At 43.2% G+C, this 25,104-nt stretch overlaps 1 protein-coding gene across 3 annotated transcripts in view; it reads right to left on the bottom strand.

The window, feature by feature from the left end:
• Nucleotides 1-25,104, bottom strand: part of ARNTL (aryl hydrocarbon receptor nuclear translocator like) — a 69,900-nt gene continuing 44,796 nt past the window's right edge. For all 3 annotated transcript variants that reach the window (XM_032223697.1, XM_032223713.1, XM_032223705.1), the window contains exons 13-19: nt 19,485-19,591; nt 19,159-19,309; nt 18,848-18,936; nt 14,348-14,456; nt 13,149-13,242; nt 1,703-1,805; nt 1-657 (exon numbers count right to left, since the gene is read on the bottom strand). In XM_032223697.1, the coding sequence (XP_032079588.1) occupies nt 497-657; nt 1,703-1,805; nt 13,149-13,242; nt 14,348-14,456; nt 18,848-18,936; nt 19,159-19,309; nt 19,485-19,591 (814 nt within the window). In that variant the 3' untranslated portion in view covers nt 1-496. The remainder of the gene's footprint in view (nt 658-1,702; nt 1,806-13,148; nt 13,243-14,347; nt 14,457-18,847; nt 18,937-19,158; nt 19,310-19,484; nt 19,592-25,104) is intronic.

Genomic DNA, 25,104 nt, shown 5'->3' with positions numbered 1-25,104 from the left:
TTTAGAACAAAGAAAACATTTTATTTTAAAAATATTTAACTGTCTAATACATTACACTTCAACAATATTTATAGTAAAGGATCTTACAAGAAACAGCTTTGATATATTAGTATAAGAAATATTCCTTATCCACATAGGGATTTTCTCTGTAGTGTAAAAACACCAAATAGCTGAAATGACATTTGCATATAAAAGCTACCAGTGATGCTAGTGCTTAATTTGCACAGTGATTTTTTTTTTAAAAAAAAGTCAACACAAAAACAATACCCAAAATATACAATTAATGCAAGCTATACACAGCTAACAAAAATGATAGGAACACCATTGCAAATTCATCTCCACTTGGTCAAAAAGTACACACGGGAGAAATATGACTGTTCTCTGATATGGCTTATCAAATTAAAACACCAAAGCAATTCAGCAAGCTTCACAGATTGGAGAACTCCACCAATAATGCACTTTGATATATTCTGTTGTCAAAGCTTATGGGCAGCATTTATAAGGGCCATGGTAAGTCACTAAAATCAACTGGGCCACCAAGCCCTGCATCTGCTTCCAAAAGGCTCATGATGACTGCCATCGCTGCCTCATCATTGCTGGGGCTGCTGGATCCTTGGTCATTGTCTATCATATCAATGCCTATATGGGGGTTTTCCCCTGGAAAGAGAATAGGAAAAATTAAATGTTACAATAATTCTATTCCTAAGTTAATTATTATACTTAGAAAAGTATACAGTATAAAGGTAAAGGTTCCCCTCACACATATGTGCTAGTCATTCCCGACTCAAGGGGGCAGTGCTCATCTCTGTTTCAAAGCTGAAGAGCCAGCACTGTTCGAAGATGTCTCCGTGGTCATGTGGCTGGACACCAAAAGAGCACATGGAACGCTGTTACCTTCCCACCAAAAGTGGTCCCTATTTTTCTACTTCCATTTTACATGCTTTCAAACTCCTAGGTTGGTAGCTGGACAAGTAACAGGAGCTCACTCCGTTATGCAACGCTAGGGATTCAAACTGCTGAACTGCCAACCTTTCTGATCGACAAGCTCATGTCTTAGCCACTGAGCCACTGCATCCCTCTATATAGTATAATTGAGAGCAATGTTAAGAGCAACTGCATATAGTATGAACTCTCTTATTTCATAGCTGATTTTATCTCTGTCAACTGTACAAAGAAATGAAACATCCATATAGTATTGTGTAACTGATGACATTATAGTAGAAATAATTAAAATTTGGATAAAATACTACTAGTTAGTGTTTAGACTATCTTAAGAATTTTTCCGGGGGATGAGGTAGATTAAAATTGAAAAAAGAACCTAATTTTAGTAAGATTTATTAAAAATCAATATAAAATATTCTAAATAGTAATATTTAAGATATTAATCTTACATTTTATCATAGTAACTTGTAAAATTACTAATATGGTACCAAAGTTGTAGAATTTCTTTTAAGAAATAATGTTGGAGCTAAACTAAAAACATCTTCCAACAAAATTATCTTCCAAAACTCTAGAGCTTTATTAATACAATATTACGTTCTACAATATGCTCATCTTTTAATTTTCTATATATTTTCTTAGAAATTCTATTCATTTATGTAGGGCAGGATTCATCCTTAAGGATTTCACCTAGCTCCACAATGAAAGGACTCTACTCTCCTATTCCTCATTTTAATCTTCTAACTTTCATGAATTGGCTTACCAAGAATGGAGTTGTTGTCAGAATATGGATAGACTGCATTGTCTTGTATCTGGCCAGGCAATATACTGGCAGGAGGAATATCTTGTGTTCCACCATTCAAAACCTGAAAGAAAATGAAAACAAAATGTCAGTTGGTCTTACCTTAACTGCATGTCTCGAAGGATGGCGTGGGAGCAGTTACAGCTGGGTATTGTCACGGCCGATCTGCCCGGAGACTGAGGTAAATCTTGAGGGCACTCCCTCTACTCCTCCTCTGACTCTCCAGATTAATTGATGGTCCAGTCAAGGTGAATCTAGAAGGAAGGGAACAGAGCAAACCCCCCATTCCCCCCGATCCCTGACTGACTGGTAACTATCTGAACTCAGGCCCACCCTCCGCGGGGCGCACTATGGGTGGGAAGTGACTGCTCCCACGCCATCCTTCAAGACATGCAGTTCAGGTAAGACCAACTGACAGTCTCCAAAGTGGGGCGTGGGAGGAGTCACAGCTGGGACATACCAAAGCTAGGTGTCCCTGGGAGGGGCCATGGGACCTGAGTCTCCCCGAGTGTCTAGCACTCTCTGGAGAACTCTCCTCCCAAAGGATGCTTCCGCGAAAGCATCCAACCGATAGTGTCTGATGAATGGAGAGGGCGAAGCCCATGCTGCCGCCCTACATATGTTCTCGATGGGGGCCTGGGTGGCCCAGGCCGCCAAGGTGGCTGCACTCCTGGTGGAGTATGCGGTGATGCCCTCAAGCACCTCACGCCTCATAGGCCTTGGAGATGGCTATTCTGATCCATCTACTTATGGTGGCTGGGGAGACCTTCGCTCCTCTGGTTGCAGGGTGAAAGGAAATGAAGAGGGCCTCTGACCACCTAATGGCCGACATGCACTTCAGATAGATGCGCAGCACCCTCCTCAAGGCGATGCCAGGATCTCTTCCTTCCTCTGGAGGGAGATGGACAAAAATCTGGGAGAACAATCTCCTGAGCCCTGTGAAAGGGGGAATTAATCTTGGGCATGAAGGCTGGGTCGAGCCTGAGTACAACCCTGTTGCTGTGGAATATGCAGAGATCCGCCCTAGCCGACAGCGCGTTGATCTCTGACACCCTCCTGGCAGAGGTGATGGCTACGAGGAACACCACCTTGAGGGTAAGAAGCTGAAGACTCAACTCCTCAGAGGCTCGAATGGTGCTTCTAGGAGTGCCTGAAGCACTGTGGGTAGGTCCCAAGAGGGAAAACTGGATTACTGGGGGCCGGAGGTTGGTTGCTCCTCTGAGGAATCGCTTAATGATGGGAAGTTGTGTACCCACTCTCCCCAGGATGGTGGCCAGGGCTGAGACCTGCCTTCTGAGGGTGCTAGGGGCCAGACCTTCCTCCAGTCCATTCTGGAGGAAATCCAGTATCTGCGGGACTGTGGCCGATGCCAGTTCTACCTGAGCAGACTGGCACCAGGACGCAAAGGAGACCCAGGTCGCATTGTAGATACGAGTGGTGGATCTCCTCCTGGAAGCCTCGATGGTCCCGATGACCTTGGTGAAAATCTGAGCCTCCCTTAATTGTTCCTGCTCAATCGCCAGACGGTTAGTTGGAGCCAGTCTGGGTCTGGGTGGACCATGCTCCCCTGGAGAAAGGACACCTCCCCCCGAGGCATCTTCCAATAGAGAGAGGTTTTTCTATCCGATCTGTGAACCAGGGACGTCAGGGCCAATAGGGAGCCACCAGGATGACCTCTGCCTTCTCTAGTACTAGCTTCCAGGAAGGAGAGGGAGGAAAGGAGTAGAGAAGTCCTGATGGCCAACTGAAGCACAGGGAGTCGTTGTCCATTGCTCCCTGTATCGGGAACCATGACATGAACCTCGGAAGCTCGGTGTTCAATGGGGAGGCAAAGAGATCCACTGCCGGCCAGCCGAATCTCTGGCAGATCCGGTCAAAGATGCTGGGGTGAAGTTGCCACTCTCTGTGGTCTACTGTCTCCCTGCTTAGCCAGTCCGCCTGATGATTCTCCTCCCAGAGATATGTTCTGCTCGGATTGATAGAAGATTCCATTCTGCCCAGTTCCCCAATCTCATCGCCTCGTCATGAAGTGCCATGGAGTGGGTGCCCCCTTGCTTGTTCACATGCACCTTGGCCGCCACATTGTCCGTCAGCACCAGAACGTGCTTTCCTGATACCGTCGCCTTGAAGCGCCAGAGAGCCAGGTGGATCGCTCTGAGCTCCAGCCAGTTCTTGGAGGAGGAAAAGACCTGGAGTCTATTTGCGGGTTGGGAGCAAAACTCCAAGCGTAACCAAGCCTGACTGTCCGTAGCACCCATGCATCCATGGTGATGCAATCCCAATGATCCACGAACAAAGTAAGGCAGCCACCGATGGGGTGATTCGATCCTGAATCACTTGTTTCTGCGGAAGGGGCGGCTGCCCCCCCCCCTCGAAAGGGACGCTTGCTAGGCTGTTGAAACCTGTATCTGTCCCTAAAGAACTGTCTATCCCCCTGCCTGGAGAATCTGGGAGCAGATTACCTTGGCTGTTGGAAGTCCTGTTCAGGTGCTCGATAATTGGATCTTCTGGGGTAGGGTGCCAAGTGGTGATCAGATCGCTTGGATGTAGATGGGGAGACCTTTCACTTTTTCTTGTCCTCAACGAGGATGGGGTCCAGAGATGGACTGAACAGCTTTCCCCCCGTGTATTCTGTGCCTGCCAAATGCCATTTTTCCCGGAACTCTGCCTGCCAGTTGCGCAGCCACAGCAAGTGTCTCGAATGCCACTGAAGAGAATAGGGTCCTGGAAGAGTACCTTACCGCATCCAGGGTGGCATCCGCCGAGAACTGGGTGGCCACCATCACCTTCGTAATGTCCTGCAGGAGTCTAACGTCCAACGCTGGAGTTCCGTCTTGGAGTTGTCCCAGCCATAACAGGGTGGTCCTGTTGAAAAAAGAGGCTGCTATGGCAGCCCTAATCGCCCATGATACCGCCTGGAACATCCTGCGCATAACCAACTCCACCTTTCTGTCCTCCGCCTTCAGGCAGTTGGAAATGTCTCCCGTCACCACACAGTCCAAACACGTGAGCCAACTCCGACTGAGTCGCTCTCCTCATTCCTGGGTCCTGCGATCTCTGCGGTGAGCCCGGGATCGCTTGCAGCCGCAGTTGTGTACGGGGCCTGGGGCTCCCCCCCGTGCCACCGGACCATGGCTCGGGAGCCTCTCAGTAGCACTGACCGCTTCTGTGTACAGGCTGATTACAGAGCGCACGAGAGGAGGTAAACTTAGATGAAGCAAGCTAAGCTGAGAAATTCAAAGGTAAAATCTCGTACCAAGGAGAGCCAGCTAATTTAGCTCCTTCTGGGACGAAGACTGAGGTTAATCTGGAGAGTCAGAGGAGGAGTAGAGGGAGTGGCCTCAAGATTTACCTTTCTCTGGGCAGATGGGCCATGACAATACCCAGCTGTGATTCCTCCCACGCCCCACCTCGGAGACTAAAAAGGCTTTATATTCAGCCTATTTTACACATTTGATCTTCCTGGAAGTTATAAAAGTCTAGCATAAAATTAACTCTTCAATGAAATTTATAAATAGTAATATTTCTATACATAAAATTTCATCTACATTATATAGCCATGTAGCCTCCTCAGTAATTTGCTTTGTACAATCACCTGTCAACTTAGTGACAAAGAAGTCCTACTCAGGCAGAATACATGCTTTCCTATGTAGTTCATTACTGCTATAATTACAATCATTCTAGAGCAGGGGTGTCAAACGCACATCACGGCAGCATCACGTGAAGTATCAGGACTTCCCCCCTACTCGGTAAATGGGGCGTGGGCATAACACACATCCATTCCACAGCCATGGCCCAGGAGTTTGACAGCCCTGTCCTAGAGATTTCTAACTTGGGAACCAAATTTTGGTGAACTTTAGCTACACCCTATGTTTCACAGTTAGTTAAAAATCCTATGTGGTTATTTTCCTTATCAAACCTTGTGTTGAGAAATAAAATTGATTCATTATGTTACAAAGCTTCATATGCACATGCGTTCTGTAATATCATACTTCAAAAACAATGCTGTCACCAATATTACCCTTACACGTGTCCCAAGTGATGACACTACATTCCAGATGATGCTCTATGTAGACAAAGTGAAACTAGGTGTAATTATACCACTTATAAAAATCAAATGTGACTGCATAAGATAGTGTGCCCTATCTCTTTAATTTCTGGGAAGTTGGAATCTTATCAGGGCTACATTGTTTTAAATGGAAGAATGGATTAATTCTTCATATATAATGGCTACACCACACTCTTTTATACTACTAGATAACCCATGACATGTTTGATCATTTCAGAGATATTGCCTTACATAATCAAGGAAGGATGATCAAGGGTAAAAAAACCATGTAAGTGGGAGCAACTTCTGACTTCTTGCGAGCTTGACTTGGCTCACTGCCCTTTGGCAGCTGATGGTGGGAATGGTCTACCTGGTCTCTTGAGGACTAGGATGGGACTGGCCTACATGATTTCTAGTGGGCAAAGGAGGGGCCAGTCTATCTGGCCTTCAGATGGCCAGAAGGCTAGGGCAGGACCAGTTTACTAAACCTCCAGCTAGCAGCCCAGCAACACTGAGACCACAAATTTTTCAAATTTCAATTCACTTTGGACGAGAGGGGAGAGATCACATTCAACCAGACAAAGAAAGAGAATGACAATCTGAGAAAGAATGTCAGTTACCTTAGTGGTAAAGTAATTATAAAATATGAGGTAGAAATAGCATATAAGATTATCACTAGCCATATTTAGCAAACATATAGGACTGCACACCTAGCAATGTAGATTTCACCAGAGGGAGAAAGCTTTATTTTGCTAGTACTGCAGAGAATGGCAGTTGGTCTTACCTGAACTGCTATTTTCAGGGCTCGGACAGGAGGCTCCAGTGGATGGTATTGACACACCCATTTGGCCACGAGACTGGGATGAAGCTGAAGACACGCCTCTGTGCTCCACCCTTTCTTCTCCAGTTCATCGAAGTGAGCTCCCCTCAGACCTGAAAACAAGGCACAAGGAGAACTCCCACCACCACAGCTATCCTACTACCTAGGACGGGAACTGGAGCCTCTTGTCCGAGCCCCGCAAATAGCAGTTCAGGTAAGACCAACTGCCATTTTCCAGAGGGACAGGAGGCTCCAGTGGATGGGACCTACCAAAGGTAAGTCCCATGGGCAGGGAACTCCTGCTCTGCTAACCTGCTGTAGCACCCTGCGCCCAAACGCTGCATCAGCCAATACAAACGTGTCCAACACGTAATGTCGGATAAACAGCGATGGGGATGCCCATGTAGCCGCTCTGCAAATGTCTTCTATGGGGGCCTGGGAGGCCCAAGCTGCCGAGATGGCAGGGCAACCTCTGGGATTCGTATGCTAGGAAGATGGCTAAGCGGATCCACCGGCTAATGGTGGAAGGCGTTACCCTCCTACCCAGAGACGACAGTTGGAAAGATAGGAAGAGTGCCTCTGACCTCCAGACGCTGTCTGCTTCAGGTAAATATGCAGGGCCCATCTGATGTCCAAACAGTGCCACTGCTGTTCCCGTTCCCTAGCTGGATTAGGGCAGAAATCGGGGAGAACACGTTCCTGGGAACGGTTGAATATGGAATTCACCTTAGGAAGGAAGGCTGGGTCCAATCTCAACACGACCCTGTTGTTGTGGAACATGCACAAGTCCTCCCTAGAAGAGAGTGCTCCTAGCTCTGACACCCTTCTAGCCGAAGTGATGGCAACTAGGAATACCATCTTAAGGGTTAGGTGTTTCAGGCTAACTGTTCTCAATGGCTCAAAGGGCTCCTCCATGAGAGCCCATAACACAGTGGGAAGATTCCACGGGGGGGATCTATGCACCACTGGGGGTTACAGGTTGGAGACCCTCCCCCGAAGGAACTTCTTCACAACAGGAAGTTTGGTGCTCAAAGGCTCAAAGGCCCTTGCCCAAGAGGGCAAGGGCAGCTAGTTGCCTGTTCACAGTCCCCTGGGCAAGACCCTTGTCTAGGCCAGCCTGGATGAATTCTAGGACCTGCGGTACCGAGGCCCTGGTGGGCTCAATCCATTTTGCCTGGCACCAGGAAATGAAAGCCACCCATGTAGCATCGAGGTGGCATTTCTGCGAGAGGCCTCTATGGTTCTAATCACCTGCAGAGAAAATTGAGCTCCATTTAGGCGCTCTCGCTCAATCTCTACATGGCTAGTTGTAGCTAATGTGGTTTCGGGTGCATCAGCTTTCCTTGGTGCTGCTCTATTTCCCCCTCCGGTATCTGCCATGGGGGCTGGACTGACAGGATCTTGAGGTCCGCGAACTAAGGTCTCCTCGGCCAGTGAGGAGCCACCAGGATCAGCTCTGCCTGCTTCCTGACGAGCTTCTGAACTACCCCGGGAAGGAGGGGGAGGGGAGGAAAAGCGTACAGAAGTCCCCTTGGCCACCTTGCACGAAGGGCGTCAACTCCTTCCGTTCCCTGAACTGGGAATCCAGAGAAGAACCGCGGACGCTGGATGTTGTCCGGAGTGGCAAAGAGGTCCACTTCTGGCCGTCCGAACCTCCGGCAGATGCTCTGGAATAGCTCCTGGGACAGGCTCCACTCTCCGTTGTCCACCCTCTCAACTGAGCCATTTGGCCTGATGGTTGTTGATCCCCGTGATGTGTTCCGCCCGGATCGACTGCAGATGTCCCTCTGCCCAGGTGCCCAGAGACATCGCTTCAGTGTGCAGTGCCTTGTAACACATGCCGACCTGCCGACTGATGTGGGCTTTGGCCACCATGTTGTCGGTGAGAACCAGGATGTGATGACCCTCAATAGCGGTCCAGAAATATCGAAGCTCCAGATAGATCACCCGGAGTTCCAGCCAATTGATGTTATGTCGTAGGACCATTGGCCCTGCACCAACTGGTCACCCCCCAGTCAAACAGGCTGGCGTCCATGGTGAGAATGAGGGGTTCCTGGTCTCTGAACTTGCATCCCTTGAGCAAGGCTGGGGACAGCCACCACTTGAGGGAAATCCGTATCTGAGGGGTGGCCTCGACCTTGGCCAGTGAGCTGCTGGTGTTGGCTCTCTGGAAGAGTAGGAGTCGCCACTGCAGATCATCTACATCCAGGCAAGCCCAGTCAGAATTCTCTGGTTCCTGAGCTACCCCAGATTGGGGAGCTAGAATGGACCTGGGCAGGGCCTGATCCTCCCTAGGATACTTGTGGGCGCAGGAATCTTCCAGGTCCAAATCCTGGTCCTCCAGGGAAAGGGGAGAAGGAGACCTTTCCCCAAAAAATCTCCCTGGGGAATCTGGAGAGAGTCCAGGCTGGAACTCACCCCCCAATGGGGATCTGGAATGGGGGGGGAGGCACTAAGCCTACCTTGCAAGGCCCTCAGTTTTTCAGCCCTGGAAAAGGTCTTTGAGAGAGCCTTGTGCCTCCTCAGTTCATCCCTCTCGGTGGCACGAGAGGGGCGGGGGTTTGCAGCCTTAAGGGCCCTGGGATAAGCAGTGGGTTGCTGCCTGTTTGAAGGTCCTTCCCCAGGAGAGCATGGGGGAGAAGGAGACCAGCCCACTTCCTCCGCCATCTTGACCACGTGGGGGAATAAGGAAAATAAAGAAAAAACTACTCACCCTCCTTGTGAAGCCTCCTGGCTCTCCCTCTCTTCTGCTGCAACAGTTAAGGAGAAAACAAACTGCTTTCTCCCCTTCTGGGCAGTCCCTGCCTCAGCACCGAGAATGGTGTGTTTGGGGACTGCTGCCGAGGCTTGCCTCGGCCCGGGTCGCTTTGCGTGCTCCCCTCCGCTCCGCAGTGTCCTCACAGTTCAAAAAAACTTGTTCACGCTCTTCCCAGTGCTCCATGCTCTCCGCGGTTCGATTCCAACCACCGAAGCCGTTTCCAGTAGATTGGTGCGATGGGGGGCCCTCTGGGCTGGGAATCCCTAGCCTCTAGCCTCCCGATTGCATAAAAAACCCCAGGATCAGCACCATGTGCTTGGCAAAACCGGAAATGGCTGCTGCGACCTCAGCGCTCTCTCCGATCCCAAGATACAAAGTAACACTCCCTGGTGGTTAGAAAGGAAAACCACATAGAGCTACTTACAGGCTAGAGCAGAGAGCTAGCTACGGTGGCTGCAGAGGGAAGGAGGTTCCAGTAGAGATAGAAATCGCAGGAGACATTAAAAATATGACTCGTCTTTAGCCGGACTGAGATGAAGTGGAGAAGAAAGGGTGGAGCACAGAGGCGTGTCTTCAGCTTCATCCCAGTTTCGTGGCCAAATAGGCATGTCAATACCATCCACTGGAACCTCCTGTCCCTTGCTCCGAAAAAAAAAATATTCAAAAAATTCTGTTTTGTCATTTCTAACTTACAGGATTTATTATTTTGTTGTTGCCAAATACAGGGAGGTGGGAGGCGAGAAATGAGTACTGTAAAGGAATGCAACTTAAAAATGAAATTGTTTTCTGCTTTTTATGGTAGCAGAAAAGAGGGGGGAAAGTCACAAAAAGTGTTAGGTGATGTTTGTATCTTGAAAACCCCAGGAGCCCATAATTCAATGTACTTCTGGTCCCAATTTTTTAATTATCAGAGCATTCCAACATCACACATCACATTTTTGTAAAACCCCTCTAATGTTTAGTGAGAAGACTACTTTCCTAGCCAGAATTCCCCAACTCTAGCAATAACAATAGACCACAAACCCACAGTCACATTTCACCAGGAATTATCCAGAACCAAAGACATAATGCAGAAGGATGAAAGAAACAATGTAATTTACAAAATCAATTTTAACAATCACAATCAATTCTTCTGGGACAAGCATCACTTCAACTTAAAACTAGAATCCATACACATCAGCTGGCAGTCAATTGCTGCGATCCCAAATCCCTGGCATTCCACAAGCAATTCTATCAACAGACATATCTACCTACAATCAACTTACAAGAACCCCCCAGAATTAAAGTCAACTACACAACCAACCAGTGATAGCTCTAACCCTTAACCAACCCCCGCAACTCCCCCAACTAGCACTACACCTCCCAAGGACTCTCACCTGATGTAACCTCCCCATGACAAGACCCTCATCTGATGGAACCCTCCATTACAAGATCTAATGACTACACAAAGCCTTTATAAACTGAAGAACATCAACACTGACTTTCCCTAAATTCCACTGAAAATGTTAATTAGCCTGGTAACAAAATGTTCAGAAACCAACCCTCAAGCTTGGAGAATGAACTTCTAGCCTCATCTTACCCTTGAGTTACAGATATTCACCATTATCACTATTTCCCTCTTCTAAAATGACATATTAATCATCTGCATGACTAATACACACAGTTCAGCAGTTTGAATCTCACCAGTTCAAGATGGACTCAGCCTTCCATGCTTCCAAGGTCAGTAAAATGAGTATCCAGATTGTTGAAGGCAATATGTTGACACTGTAAACCACTTAGAGAGGACTGTAAAGCACTGTGAAGCTGTGTATAAGTCTAAGTGCTATTGCTACTTAAAATCTAATATCCCTCCCCATTTTGAAATAATCCGAGAAATTCACGTTAAAAAATTCTATATAATCTATTGAATGACATCAATGTCATAAGACATCCAAGTTGTTGTTCTCAAGGCACAAAATAAAAAATAACAAAATATCAGTATGTTGAAAAAGCTTGGTGTCTTTGTTTTAGAAGAATTGTATGGATATGTATTAAGATATTATTTTAATCATATTATTAAAAAACTACCATTTAATAATATGGTTTTAATTAATAACTGTTTTTATAGTACTGCAGGTAGTCCTTGACTTACAACCATTCGTGTAGTGACTGAAGTTACAATGGTGATGAAAAAAGTGACATGATCATTTTTCACACTTAACAACCGTTGCAGCATCTCCATAGTCACGTAATCAAAACTCAGACACTTGGCAATTTAATCATTTATGATGGTTGCAGCATCCCAGGGTCTTGTGATCACCTTTTGTGACCTGCCAAGCAAAAGCAATCGGGAAGCCAGATTAACTTAACAACTGTGTTACTCGGGTGAGTTCCGGCAGCCATTACTGCCGGTTCGCTTTGTGGTTGCGCAGCACGTGCACATGATGTACGCTGCATATACATACACAGTACTATAAAAATGTACATGTGCAAAAGCCAAAAACAAGATGGCGGCACCTATGGCGCTATCGGGAGAACCGGTTCAAAGGCATGGCAGGTCTATTTTGCTGCTGGTTCCAGCGACCCAGGCTGCCAAACCACTACCAGTTTGGCCGAACCAGCCCAAACCAGTAGGAACCCACCACTGGTGTTACTAATTTAACAACTGCAGTGATTTACTTTACAACTATGGTAAGAAAAGTCGTAAAATGGAGCAAAACTCACTTAACAACTGTCATGCTTAGCAACAGAAATGTTGGGCTCAATTGTGGTCATAAGTAAAGGACTACCTATATTTTATAGATTTTTTTATTGTACACTGCCCAGTGTCATATTTCGTGAAATGGATGACCATAGAAACAAGAAAATTAAATGCAGTTAGGTGATAGAAAGTGATAAACTTTGTTATATTTTGTCCTTCCTTTTTTTACTTTAGATCCCATTTAATGCAGGGATACACTGAGATATATTGGTAAATTTTTGATGATAAGATACAAGTAGCTTTATATTCATAATTCAAACATAATCACACAGCAATGAGCAATAACTGAAAAACCTATTTTACAATGTTAGGCACCCTGGTTCATAGGCATCCTATATACTATAAATATATCTGGCTCCATTGAAGATTTAATAAGACTCTGACAGATATACAGCTCCAGTTTTCTGGATCTCTGCCACACAAACTTGAGGCTTTTTTAATGATACCCACAAAGAAAATACTGTAACATGATCAATAGTTACATATTGTTCCTACTTAGAGCCAGGATACCATTAACCACAATATACTTAGGATCCTACCTCAAGTGTATTTAATAAGCTCTTCAAATTAGTGCATGGATACTTGTCATCATAAATCAGTTTAATGGTTCTCAAATTTGTTACCTATTAACTAATGGAAACACTGGTCAATAAGGGAAACATTATTTATATGATAAGCATGTATTAATATTAACTTATATTAATATTAAAAATATTAACATATTTTTATATGAAAGTAGTTTTGATTCTTTTGAACAATGAAGATCAAATTTTTGCTATAGCTTGAATTCTGAAGCTTTCATTCGTAGGGCAAATTATGTTCGTATTTTGTGTTTGTACTTTAAAATCCTTTAAACAACTTTTTAAAAACTCCACTTGGAATTATTATATTATTATGCCAGTCTATCGTCTATTTCAACAGACTGCAAATGCTGCGATACATTCATTTTACAGATTTGTTACAACAGTTAAAATTAATTTATATGGTGAAGTCTGACAATATAGCTTTTTTTAAAAACTCTTTAAAATTCTCCCATCTCACCTTTTTTCCTCCTGGTGATGAAGTATCAGGGGGAGGCGTGCTGGTCATGTTCAATGGGCTAGAGCCACAACTTGAAGGGGAAGATCCTCGTATCCTGTTACACCAACGACAGCCAAATTACAAAAGGCATAAAAAAAAAATAAAGTCATTTTTTTTTAGGATGACATATTATCAACAACCCAAAATTATAATATGAAACCCTATATGTGTGCTTATTTTTGGAATGTAAACACAACTAAGGAATTATTTTTAGTAAATTATATTGATAAAATATTCCAGTAAATCATAATCTCTGTTCTTAAGACTGCATGGTTCTTCCTCACATTGTTTATGGAGATTCTCAGTCATCCAGGTCATGGTTGTCCCAAAGGTGCTTTTTCAGGAGGCAACTGGACTTTCTGGTTTTTCTTCTCTTTGAAGACGTTTCACTTCTCATCCAAGAAGCTTCTTCAGCTCTGACTGGATGGTGGGGAATAGAAGGATTCATACTCCTTACTGACAGCTGGTCATTTGCATTCTTTTAGTGACAGCTGTCTGCAAAGAGTATAAATCCTTTTATTTTCCACCATTCAATCAGAGCTGAAGAAGCTTCTTAGATGAGGACCGAAAAGTCTTCAAAGAAAAAGAAAAAGCAGAAAATCCAGTTGCCTCTTTAAAAAGCACCTTTGGGGTTCCTCACATGGTGTTCATTGTGAGACAGTCACAGCATTCTTGTCATGTTTTATGATTTAAGTTTTTGATTTTTATCTCCTAAGGAATATGCTCCAATTTGCTATTGTACTATATATGCCTGGATATGGCAAAAGGAAAATAAAATTGGCAAACAAACTACATTTCTACAAGTTTAGTCTATTTTGCCTCTCTGCCATTACTATGATTTGGAAGACTATATGTTGAATATTGCTCATCATAATCTTGGAAGTTACATTGGGTTATTTTATTAAACTTCTTTCACAGTTACTGCTTACTTATTGTAGATAAACCATGCTAAAATACTTCACTGTACTAAGAAACATACAAGCGGGTTATGCTTGTTTTGTCTTGAAAGGAAACAACTGACCAGCCTATTTAGAAATCAATTTATTGGATTTATATCCCATGTTTCTGTGAAAGATTTAAAAATAGGAATGAAATAGAACTTTTCCTAACAAATTAAGAAACATATACTTAATAATTTTAAAATATGAGCTTTTCCTTACCTATGGATCTCCATTATTTCTTCAGCAATCATCCTGCCAATTTTACCAGCACCGGCTCTCGTTCCACCTGGAATACCAGGAACTGTGGGAAGGGCCCTTTTTGGACCACCTTAAAAAGATTTTCAAAAGAAGAAGAAGAAAGGAAATGAAATTAAATGAAAGGGAAAGAAAAAGGGCACACAAGCTAATATATACCTGCAATCTACACATTTATTCTGAATATAGGTACTGGTAGTTCTCGATTTATGACCACAATTAAGTTCAAAATTTCCACTGTTAAAATGTCAAGGGAGCTTTGTCCCATTTTACGAACTTTCTTGCCACAGTTGTTAAATGAATCTGACTTTGTTTGCCAGGTTGCAAAAGATGATCACATGACTCCAGGACACTGCAGCCATCATAAACGGATGCCAGTTGCCAAGCAGTTGAATTTTGATCCCATGTCCACTGGGATGCAGCAATGGTCGTAAATGTGAAAAACAACCATAAATCACTCTTTTCAATGCTATTTTAATTTTGAACGATCACTAAACAAATAGTTGTAAGCTGAGGATTACCTGCACTTGCACCTCTGCACTTAACATACCCTTTGCAATTGTTATAATTCTATTATAATTTCTTTTTTGTTTCCTTTCAATCTCATCTTATTTCACTAAACATTCATTTCAATGCAGTAAAGTTGCTCTAACATTACACGAAGAGCAAGGCACTGTATGTTTTACTACCTACAATGTGATTTTAATATATTTCATGGTCACTGGCATGCATTACTGCCTGACCCTATTAATCCTGATTTTTGAGAGCTGCTGAATGCATTTTTATGTATGACCTTTTTCATCATAGGAGAAATCTTTCAAAACTCAGATTATGTTTTTTCCAGGGATAAAAGTTCTTCTGCCTGTTGAAAAGAAGTAATTTCTATTTCCTGCTACAACTCTTATGTTAACAGTATTCAATTTTCATTAAATGGCAAAGAAATGAATTTTTTTAAGCTACCACTTTTTGTAGGTAGCCCCTGGTGTACTTATGAGAGGTTAAGTGCCCGTTAAAAAAAATAGCTTTGCTACATGGGATTTAAAAGACTGCCCTGGGATATAAAGTCATTTAATGGGCTTTTCTAGTCAAGTTTATTGCATTTCACAATGAGTTTAAAGGGTATTGCAAGCCTCTCACAGGAGGAAATCATTGAAGACGGAGAACTTTCAGCATCTCTATTGTTAAGATAGATACAATATGCCTTGTATGAGAAATGCAAGCTTACAATTACAATTACAAAGTTAAAATCTCCTTCAAAACACAATTTTCTTCTCTATGTTTCACATACCTAACATACTAGGTACACATACTCCTTAAATTCTTTAGCAACGCCAAATGGCTGGGTTACATTTGGGAAAAATGTCTGCTCCTCTTTCAATATGATGTTGTAGAGGCTACTTCACTTGATTCCAAATCATCATACAGGTGAATACATATATATATGTGTTTGTGTGTGTGTGTGTATGTATATGTATATTATATATATATATATATATATAATATATATATATATATATATAATATATATATATATATATATATATATATATATATATATATAAATAATATATATATATATATATATATATATATATATATATATATATATATATATATATATATATATATATATATATAATATATTATATATATATATATATATATATATATATATATATATATATATATATATATATATATAAAAATAAAATCAGTGATGGCGAACCTATGGCACGCGTGCAGCCATATCTGCAGGCAAACGAGTTGTCAGCTCCAGCGCACATGTGTGTGCCGGCTAGCTGGTTTTCGGCCTTCTGGGATATAAAGCGCACCGGAGTATAAGAGGCACCAGTTTTGAAGAGGCAATTTTTTAAAAAAAAAAGTTTTGCACTCTGCAAACCTCCCAAAAACGGCCCGTTTTTCGTGAACCCCCCCCCCTTTTTAAAAAAGGGCATGAATAGCCTTTAGGAAGCTTGTAGAGTGCTCCTGGGGGGGGGGCAAAAATGAACAAAAAAGCCCAATTTTTTGCAAAAAACGGCCTGTTCTTTGTCAAAAAAAGGCCATGGATAGCCTTTAGGAAGCTTATAGAGTGCTCCTGGGGACTGGGACGGCAAACTTGAGCAAAAAACGACAATTTATCGCTCATTTCTGCCCTCCCTAGCCCTCAGGAGCTCTCTGAAAGCCTCCTAAAAGCTGTGCACAGCCATTTTGGTGAAGGGGGCGGGGTTTCAGGAGGCAGAAAATGCTGTAGTCAGTGTATAAGACGCACCCAGATTTTCAGCCTCTTTTTTGAGGGAAAATGTTGCATCTTATACTCCGAAAAATACAATATATCTAAACATGCCCTGCAATTTTATATAAGCAAGTACAAAATGGACAAGGTTATGTTTTAGAATACTATAATTCAGTTGCCTGAAACAGCAGATAATCCATAATTACTATTAAAAATATGCTTTGAATCTCAAGTGTTTTTTGCTGCTATCAACGAACTGCTAATTTAAGACAGTACTTCCTAGGAGACTACAGAACTGAATGCTTGGGTCAGATTGAGAAACAGAAATCATCTGAATTACTATGTATTAGACTTAACACAGAAACATAAATTTATGAGCTCTTAACAATATTAGTACTGTTTGACAACACAAAGGCAGCCTCTTGGACAGAGGCTTAAAACATCTCTGGGTTCCTAGCTAGCTTCTTACACTGAAACTTCCTTGATTATTAAAGGAACAATAATTATTGGTCCATTTAAGGATCTTATCATGGAAAGGAAAGAAGAGAGAACTATTTCCATTATCTGTTGTTAGTATACTGTTGAAGGTTACAGTTAGGGAGACAAAAATATCCTACGATAGGTTTTTCAATATTCACAAATGATTCTGGGCCAGGGAGACATTTCAACACAGAATCTAGAATATTGCTGAATCCAGAGAGAGAGAATTCTTGCTAATCTGTATCTCTGTTTATCCGTAGGGAAGGACGCATGTATGTTTTTCCTTCTGTCAAAGGTTTGTAGTGAAGTTTGGTATTAGTTACCAAAGACACCACCTAGGGGTGGGTTGCTACCTGCATTACTGCTGGTTCAGCACACAAAAAATTTTGTGCATGCATGCATGCCAAACATGTTCCACATGTATGCGCATTTGCAGCTAAAAAGGTCTGTGCATGTGCAGAACATTAGAAAAGAAAAAAAATACATTTTTGCAATAAAGATTGTTCTGGCATGTGCAGAACCCAAAAACAAGATACACTGCCGACAATAGAACCAGTTTGGGGGCACAGCAGGCTGATTTACTACCTATTCAGCCAAACCGGTCCAAACCAGTAGGAACCCACCTCTGGCACCACCCTAAAAACTGAGAGACTGTAAGTTCTCATCCTGCCTTAGAAACTTTGGGCCAATCATTCTCTCTCAGACCAGCCAACCTCACAAGACTGTTGGTGTGGTGGTAATAGGAAGAGGAAGGAGTGTTATATATGTTTATCACCTTGAATTATTTACAAAAAATTATAAAACTAGAATATAAATAAAAATTAATATAGATCTAAAATAATGGTTCTATCTACCATGCATTTAATTTCATCATGTGAGGAGGGAAAGGAGAGGAGGAAGGAAGGAAGGAGAGAAGAAAGAGAAGAAAGGGGGGTAGGAAGAAGGGAGGAAAGGAGGGAGGGAAGCAAGGAGGGAAGGAAGGAGGGAAGGAAGGAGAGAAGGAGAGAAGAAAGGGAAGGAAGGAGGGAATGTAGGAGAGAAGGAAGGGGGGAAGGAAGGAGGAAAGGAAGGGGGAAAGGAAGGAGAGAAGGAGAAAAGAAAGGAGGGAAGGAAGGAAGGAAGGGGGGAAGGAAGGAGGGAAGGAGAGAAGGAGGGAAGGGGAGGGAGGGAGGGAAGGAAGGAGGGAAGGAAGGGGAGTAGGAGAAAAGAAACGAGGGAAAGAAAGAGGGAGGGAGGGAAGAAGAAGTAAAACCGTTGTAAGATAAGATGGATCTATGGGATGTTAAGAAAGCAATCTTCAAGTATATTGTCAATTGTAAGGAAAAATTGTTATAAATACATATTATTAATAACAGTTATGAGATCATATAATTGTGAATGTATATATGAAATTGATAAAATAAAAAAAATAAAAAAAAATAATTTCATCATGTGCTAAAGGAAATGGATATTATACAAATATAGCATGGGGATTTTGGTGGGAAACACCCAGTATCCTGACATTTTGCTTTATACTCCAAATTTGTTATGTTTATTTTTGGATTAGTGATTAATTTGGGCTGTCATCCTCACTGATCAATGTTCTTGACATTTCTTAGCTCTTTAAATTTTCACCTCCTTGACATTTCTTCAGCTTCTTGAGTGGGATATAGAAGGAACATGCCGTTACAGGCTTTAGATATTAAGCATTTTAAATTGCACTATGTTCAATAAAACAAATTCGAAGAAGTTTGTTATAGTCTTCTAATTACCTTCTCCTGCTTGAAGTACACTATCCATGCTGTGAGGTGAAGCTGCTAGTTGTGGAAAAGACGTATCTCCACCATCAAGCGTATTAGCACTGGGGATTCAGAAGAAACATAAATGTATCATTTTATGTAACTAATTATTTAGCATAGCAAAATACTTAATTTTTTTACCGTCAACTTCATTACTGTGCAACATATGAATTGTTGTGGATTCTTACCAAATTTAACAAACTAATATTTGATGTATCCCTTCTTTGATACATGGAAGGCAGTCAACTGTATTTTTTTCCCCACAAGAAAAGAAAAAAACTTACGAAACCACTGTGTTTGTTGAGACAATATATTCTACTTCTTTGGTCCAAGGGTTCATGAAACTGAACCAACAACTCCTCAGCGTAAGAAAAGATCCATCTTTGACTTTAAACTTGTAACAATTAGTACTGATTTTCTCTCTTGACTGTAAAACTGAAAAGAGACAGAAAGGATTAGGCTTGTACAATTTTCGTGTGTGTAGTACGTACATGTACAATGGTAATGGTAATTTTTTTTCAAGGTTCCTAGATCATTTTTCTACCCCGGAGGGGGGGGAGGGGGGGCAAAAAATCCGAATCATTTGGCTACTCCACAGATAACATTTTACCTTGTCGATGACATTCTGCTAGATGTCCTATATCATCTTGATGAAAATATTCATAACATGATGTGCCTAGAAGCTCCTGTGGTAAATATGCCAAAATTGCAGTTGCCCTAAAACAGACAAATGCTTCAGTGTTTCTAATTAATTACTTAGAAATTAGTGTAAAAGTAGAAAGAAAATCACTTTTTTTAAAAAAAATATCCTGTATTTTTAAGAGACACATAATTACAGAAATCAGGATGCGACTTCTTCAAAAATATCCATTGGACAATGTTCACAAATTAGACTGATATTGTTATGCTATAGTCCATAAGGAAATCAAAAATTCTTTAATATACCCAATTTGTTATGACCCATCATGGTCATAAATTATTATGACAGTCATGGCTGAAGAAAATCAAAGTGCAACTAGAAGATAAAAATCAAAATACAACTAACATCTCACTATTTTTGAAACAAAAACTCAAATTGGGAGTTCAATTATAAAGAACTCAAATTCTTCTCTATAAACAAAAGAATTGATGGTGCTTACAGCTCAAATTGAGAACCATTTCAGATAACACAAAAAAGTAGTTAAAAACTAAGCTACATAACTAGACTCACAAACATAAAATGTGCCCTAATACAGATGTGATGGAATATGTACAAAACTTAAAATATATTCAAATATTAACTGCAGATTGGGGTTTGGTTATTGACAAAGTTAAAATTATCAAGATAATCCATGTAACATAATGTGAATGTGTGTCAGTGTGTGCATAAAATACATCTGTGTGTGTGTGTATGTGTTTGTGTGTGTGTGTGTGTTTGTGTTGCATTTGTGCAGATAAATAAATAATCTGGGCATACCAGGGGTTGTGACATAACACATGACATAACACACACACACACACGTATGTATGTATGTATGTATGTATGTATGTATGTATGTACGTACGTACGTACACTTAATAGTGCTATCCTCAGCATTGTACATATGCATGAAATGTGTTTCCCCATTTTTAATTTGCATGCTGTATTTTGCTATTAGTAATAATGTCTTCTTTGTTGCCATTATATTGGACATTTTTATAAGCAAATATTATTTTGGCAGGAATATTCTATGACTAAAACTTTAGATATCAATTTTTAGCAACTATATTTCAGAGCATTCAAATAAATGTTACCAAGTATTTTTACCCTAGCTGTCATCCTTAAAAAAAAGAGATTACTTATATAATTATATAAATTTTAAATAAACATTTGTTTTCTATTAAACTTGCACAATATTAGCTTCTTATTTAGTGGTATAAGAGACCACATCCCGGTAGATACATATAAACAATATGATAAATAGATATATTCCTTTAAAAAAATACCTTATCACATATAAGATTTATATAGTTGAAAATATTAATAGCCTAAAATTCGCCCACCAATTCTGCAGTGTACATAAAATTGAAAATGCAATGTAATACAAGGAATTCTTACACAAGAATACATGAGTTATGAGAGGAAGAGCTCCAAAATGAACTACATTCAATGCTTACATCATTTCAGGATGAAAGAGCTATGTACGAGTTTTAAATAGAATTTTATGACAACATTTAAAAGAATTTTAAACTTAAACTAGTAGTTTATACACAGAAATTTATCTAAGGTGTATTTTTATTATGTTATGACAATACACCAAGTCATTCATAGCAAATACATAAACAGTTATATCCCACTACACAACTGTAGCTGTGGAAATGACAATATGATAAAAGCATACGCATAAAGTAGGTCATAATTGGATTCCATCTTGAAAAACCTGACTATGCAAAATTGGTTTTTTCATTCCTCTACACATAACCATTTCATTATAATCTGATAGAACTAATCTGCAACTTTATCATTCAATAAGGGGTCATCAGGAAGATTTTCTAATTTGCTGATTTGATCTAGGAGTATTTTGCTTGACTGGAGAAAGCTAATAGTGGCTTCGGCTTACCCTCCATATTCTAAAAGCTGAGAAAAGTTCAACAGGTATTAGGACAGAAAGGTCTGTCTAGCAACAGCTAAGCAGAAAATACCAATAATCTGTAAGCATTCTCTGAGCAATGAATAGTGCACATTGGCCTAAATCCAAGTAACTGGTTTAGCTAGGGTGACTACATTGATTTTAACTGGAATTCCTTGGATATGAGAACGCACGTTGGTCCTTACCTGAACGTCTCTTCTCTGTAGTGTAGGTGGGAGGGGCTACAGCAGGGTTTGATACAGCCTGATTGGTCCAGAGACTCAGGGATTTTTCTTTAACATTTCCTCCTTTCCCTCCTGGCTCCCAGTTTCATGAGGTCAAATGGAACAGCTGATAGCATTATGTAAGGAAAACAATATTCCAAACGAAGGACAACAAGAACAGAAACACAACCAAAAATTTTCCGACCACTCCAACCCCTTCTAACTACCTAGGGTGGGAACATAGCCCCTCCCACCTACACTACAGAGAAGAGACATTCAGGTAAGGACCAAGGTTCTTTCTCCTGTAGTTCCGGTGGGAGGGGCTACAACAGGGACATACCCAAGCTAAGTCCCAGGGCGGGAAGATGACCCCGGAGGAGGGGGGTCATCACTTGTTGGAGCACCCTACGACCAAAGGGCGCATCCGCCGAAGCGAAGCAGTCAAGGTGGTAGTGTCAAATAAAGGGAGAAAGGGAGGCCTAGGTGGCTGCCTGACAAATATCCTCCAGTGGGGCCCTAGTAGTCCAGGCAGCCATGGTGGTCGCACTCCTGGTGGAGTGGGCGGTGATGCCCTGTGGAGGTACCTAGTAGACGGCTTGGTAAGCCTCCATGATGGCTTGCCTCACCCACCTGCCAATGGTGGCGGAGGACACCTGGCCCCCAATGACCTATCTTGAAAGGACAGGAACAAAGCCTCTTACCACCTAAATGTGGATGTACGTTTGAGGTAGATGCGTAGGGCACGGCGTACATCCAAACGGTGCCAGAGAACCTCCCTCTCATGATAAGGAGAGGGACAGAAATTGGGAAGGATAACCTTCTGCGACCTATGGAAAAGGGAATTCACCTTCAGGAGAAAGGTGGGGTCAAGCCTCAGGACAACCCTATCCTGATGGAACTGACACAAATCTTCCTTAGACGACAGGGCACCCAATTCAGAAATGCGTCTGGCTGAAGTGACAGCCACTATAAAAATGACCTTCAGGGTTAGGAACCTGAGGTGGACCATCCTCAGCGGCTTGAATGGAGCCCCTGTAAGAGCCCTAAGCACCAGGGGAAGGTCCCACGAGGGGAACCTGTGCACCAGAGGAGGACATAGGTTCGCCGCCCCTTTCAGGAAGCATTTAACCAAGGGCGACTGTGCTAACGATCCAGTACTCTCTCCTGCTAAGACCGAGGAAAGGGCAGCCGCCTGCCTCCACAAGGTATTATGGAAGAGCCCACGGTCCAGACTGTGCTGTAAAAACTCGAGGACCTGGGCAACCGAGGTGGAGGCCGGCGGGATTTGGAACCTTTCACACCAGGACGCGAACGCCGACCACATCGAATTGTAAATTCAAGTGGTAGAGGGACGCCTGGCAGCCTCGATGGTGGAAATGACCTTGGCCAAGAGACTGGCGTCTGCTTAAGTGCCAGACAGTCAGTTGGAGCTACTGGGGCTCCAGATGGACCAGGACCCCCTGACACAAGGCGACATCCTCCTGGGGAATTCTCCAGGGGGGGAGAAGCCCTTAAAACCTGGCTGTGCCGACAGGCCTGGGGCTGACAAGTTCCCATCCCCGCTCGAGCTGTGTGGCTGTTGATTGTTTTTAAATTCTTTCTGTAGTTGTTTGTTGTGCTGTCTTTTTTTCCCTTGTCTGTATTTCCCTCCCTTTGAATTGTGAGCCGCCCTGAGTCCCTCCGGGAATAGGGCGGCATATAAATGCAATAAATTCAATTCAATTCAATTCAATATGGACAGCTGGACCAGGTCCGCAAATCAAGGCCGCCTCGGCCAAAAGGGGGCTATCAGGATGATGTGGGCCCCCTCCAACACTATTTTCCTCAGGGTTCCCTGGATGAGAGGAATGGGGGGGAAAGCATAGAGAAGACCGGGAGGCCACGGGCTCCGGAGAGCATCTGTGCCTTCCGCGTTGCGTGCAGGAAAGCGGGAATAGAAGTGGGGAAGCTGGGCGCTGCTTAGGCTGGCAAACAAGTCCACTCGTGGATCACCGAATCGGAGGCACATCCTGTGGAAGATCTCTGGGTCCAGCTGCCACTCGCCATGATCCACTGTCATCCGGCTCAACCAGTCGGTCTGGTGATTGGCTACACCTGAGATATGTTCCGAGAGGATGGATGACAACTTCCTCTCCACCCATAGCCCGAGTCTGCAAGCCTCCTGCCACAGGCTCCTGGAATGGGTCCCCCCCTGGTGATTTATGTGGACCTTGGCCGCCACGTCTGTCAAGAGGAGGACATGTCGGTTGAGGATGGAGTCCCGAAAGTGTAGTAAGGCTAGGCAGGCTGCCTTCAACTCCAGCCAATTGATATTGTGGCGCAAGTCAAACTTTGACCATCGACCCTGTACCAGGCTGGTCCCCATCACCGCCCCCCAACCGAAAAGGCTGGCGTCCGTCGTGATGGGGATGCGGTCCGGCTCCCAGAACTCGGCCCCGTGGTTCAAGGACAGGGACAACCACCACTTCAGGGACCAGTGGAGTTTTGGCGAGAGATGGATGAAGTGCGGGGAGTTGCTCATACGCCCCCGCTGGAACGGGGTGAGAGTCCACTGTAGCGTCCTGGAATGCAGATGGACCCATGGGACAATCCCTATGCATGACAACATCTTGCCAGGCAGCTGTGCCAACATCAGGATGGAAGCTGACCGACTTGTGCGGACATGTCGTGCCAATACCTGTAGGCTTGAGAGAAGTTCTGGTGAGAGATGAACCAGTCCCGTTATCGAATCTATGACTGTGCCCAAGTGCAGGATCCTCGTTGAAGGGGAGAGGTGACTCTTGGGAAAGTTGATGGAAAACCCCAGGGACTGCAATGACCGGATGGTGATCTGTAGGTCCAAGGTTGCCTGCGTGCAGGACTGGGCCAGGACGAGCACGTCATCTAGGTTACAATGGAGTCTCACCGGCCGGGAGCGCAGGTGAGCCCACATGACCTTCGTGAACGTTCAGGGGGCTGAAGCTAGACCAAATGGGACAGCCCTGTACTGGAAGTGACGACTCCCGTGTGAGAAATGGAGAAATTTGCGGTGTAACTGCCGGATTGGGATGTGTAGGTATGCGTCTGCCAAGTCTATGGACACCATGAAGTCCCCCCGTTTGATCCCCAACAGGATGGACTTGAGGGATGACATCTTGAATTGCCTATAAACCAAGTAGGAATTCAGGTGTTTCAAGTCCAAGACAGCCCTCCATCCCCCGGAGCTCTTGGGAACGACAAATAGGTTCGAGTAGACACCTTGTCCCTGCTCCTCCATAGGAACCGGTTTGACTGCCTGAATGTCCAGCAGGTGTTGGATTGCTAGGAGCATAAGGCACCACTTTTCCGGATTCCTGGAGGATGGGAACGTCCAAAAGAGCGTTGGGGGAGGGGAGAGGAACTCCAGCCGGAGATCGTCTCTGACCGTCGACCTGACCCA

This window comes from Thamnophis elegans, chromosome 1 (assembly GCF_009769535.1).
Source record: "Thamnophis elegans isolate rThaEle1 chromosome 1, rThaEle1.pri, whole genome shotgun sequence".
NCBI classification, from domain to species: domain Eukaryota; kingdom Metazoa; phylum Chordata; class Lepidosauria; order Squamata; family Colubridae; genus Thamnophis; species Thamnophis elegans.
The sequence above is the reverse complement of the archived record's forward strand: the minus strand, read 5'-3'. Positions and strand labels throughout refer to the sequence as shown.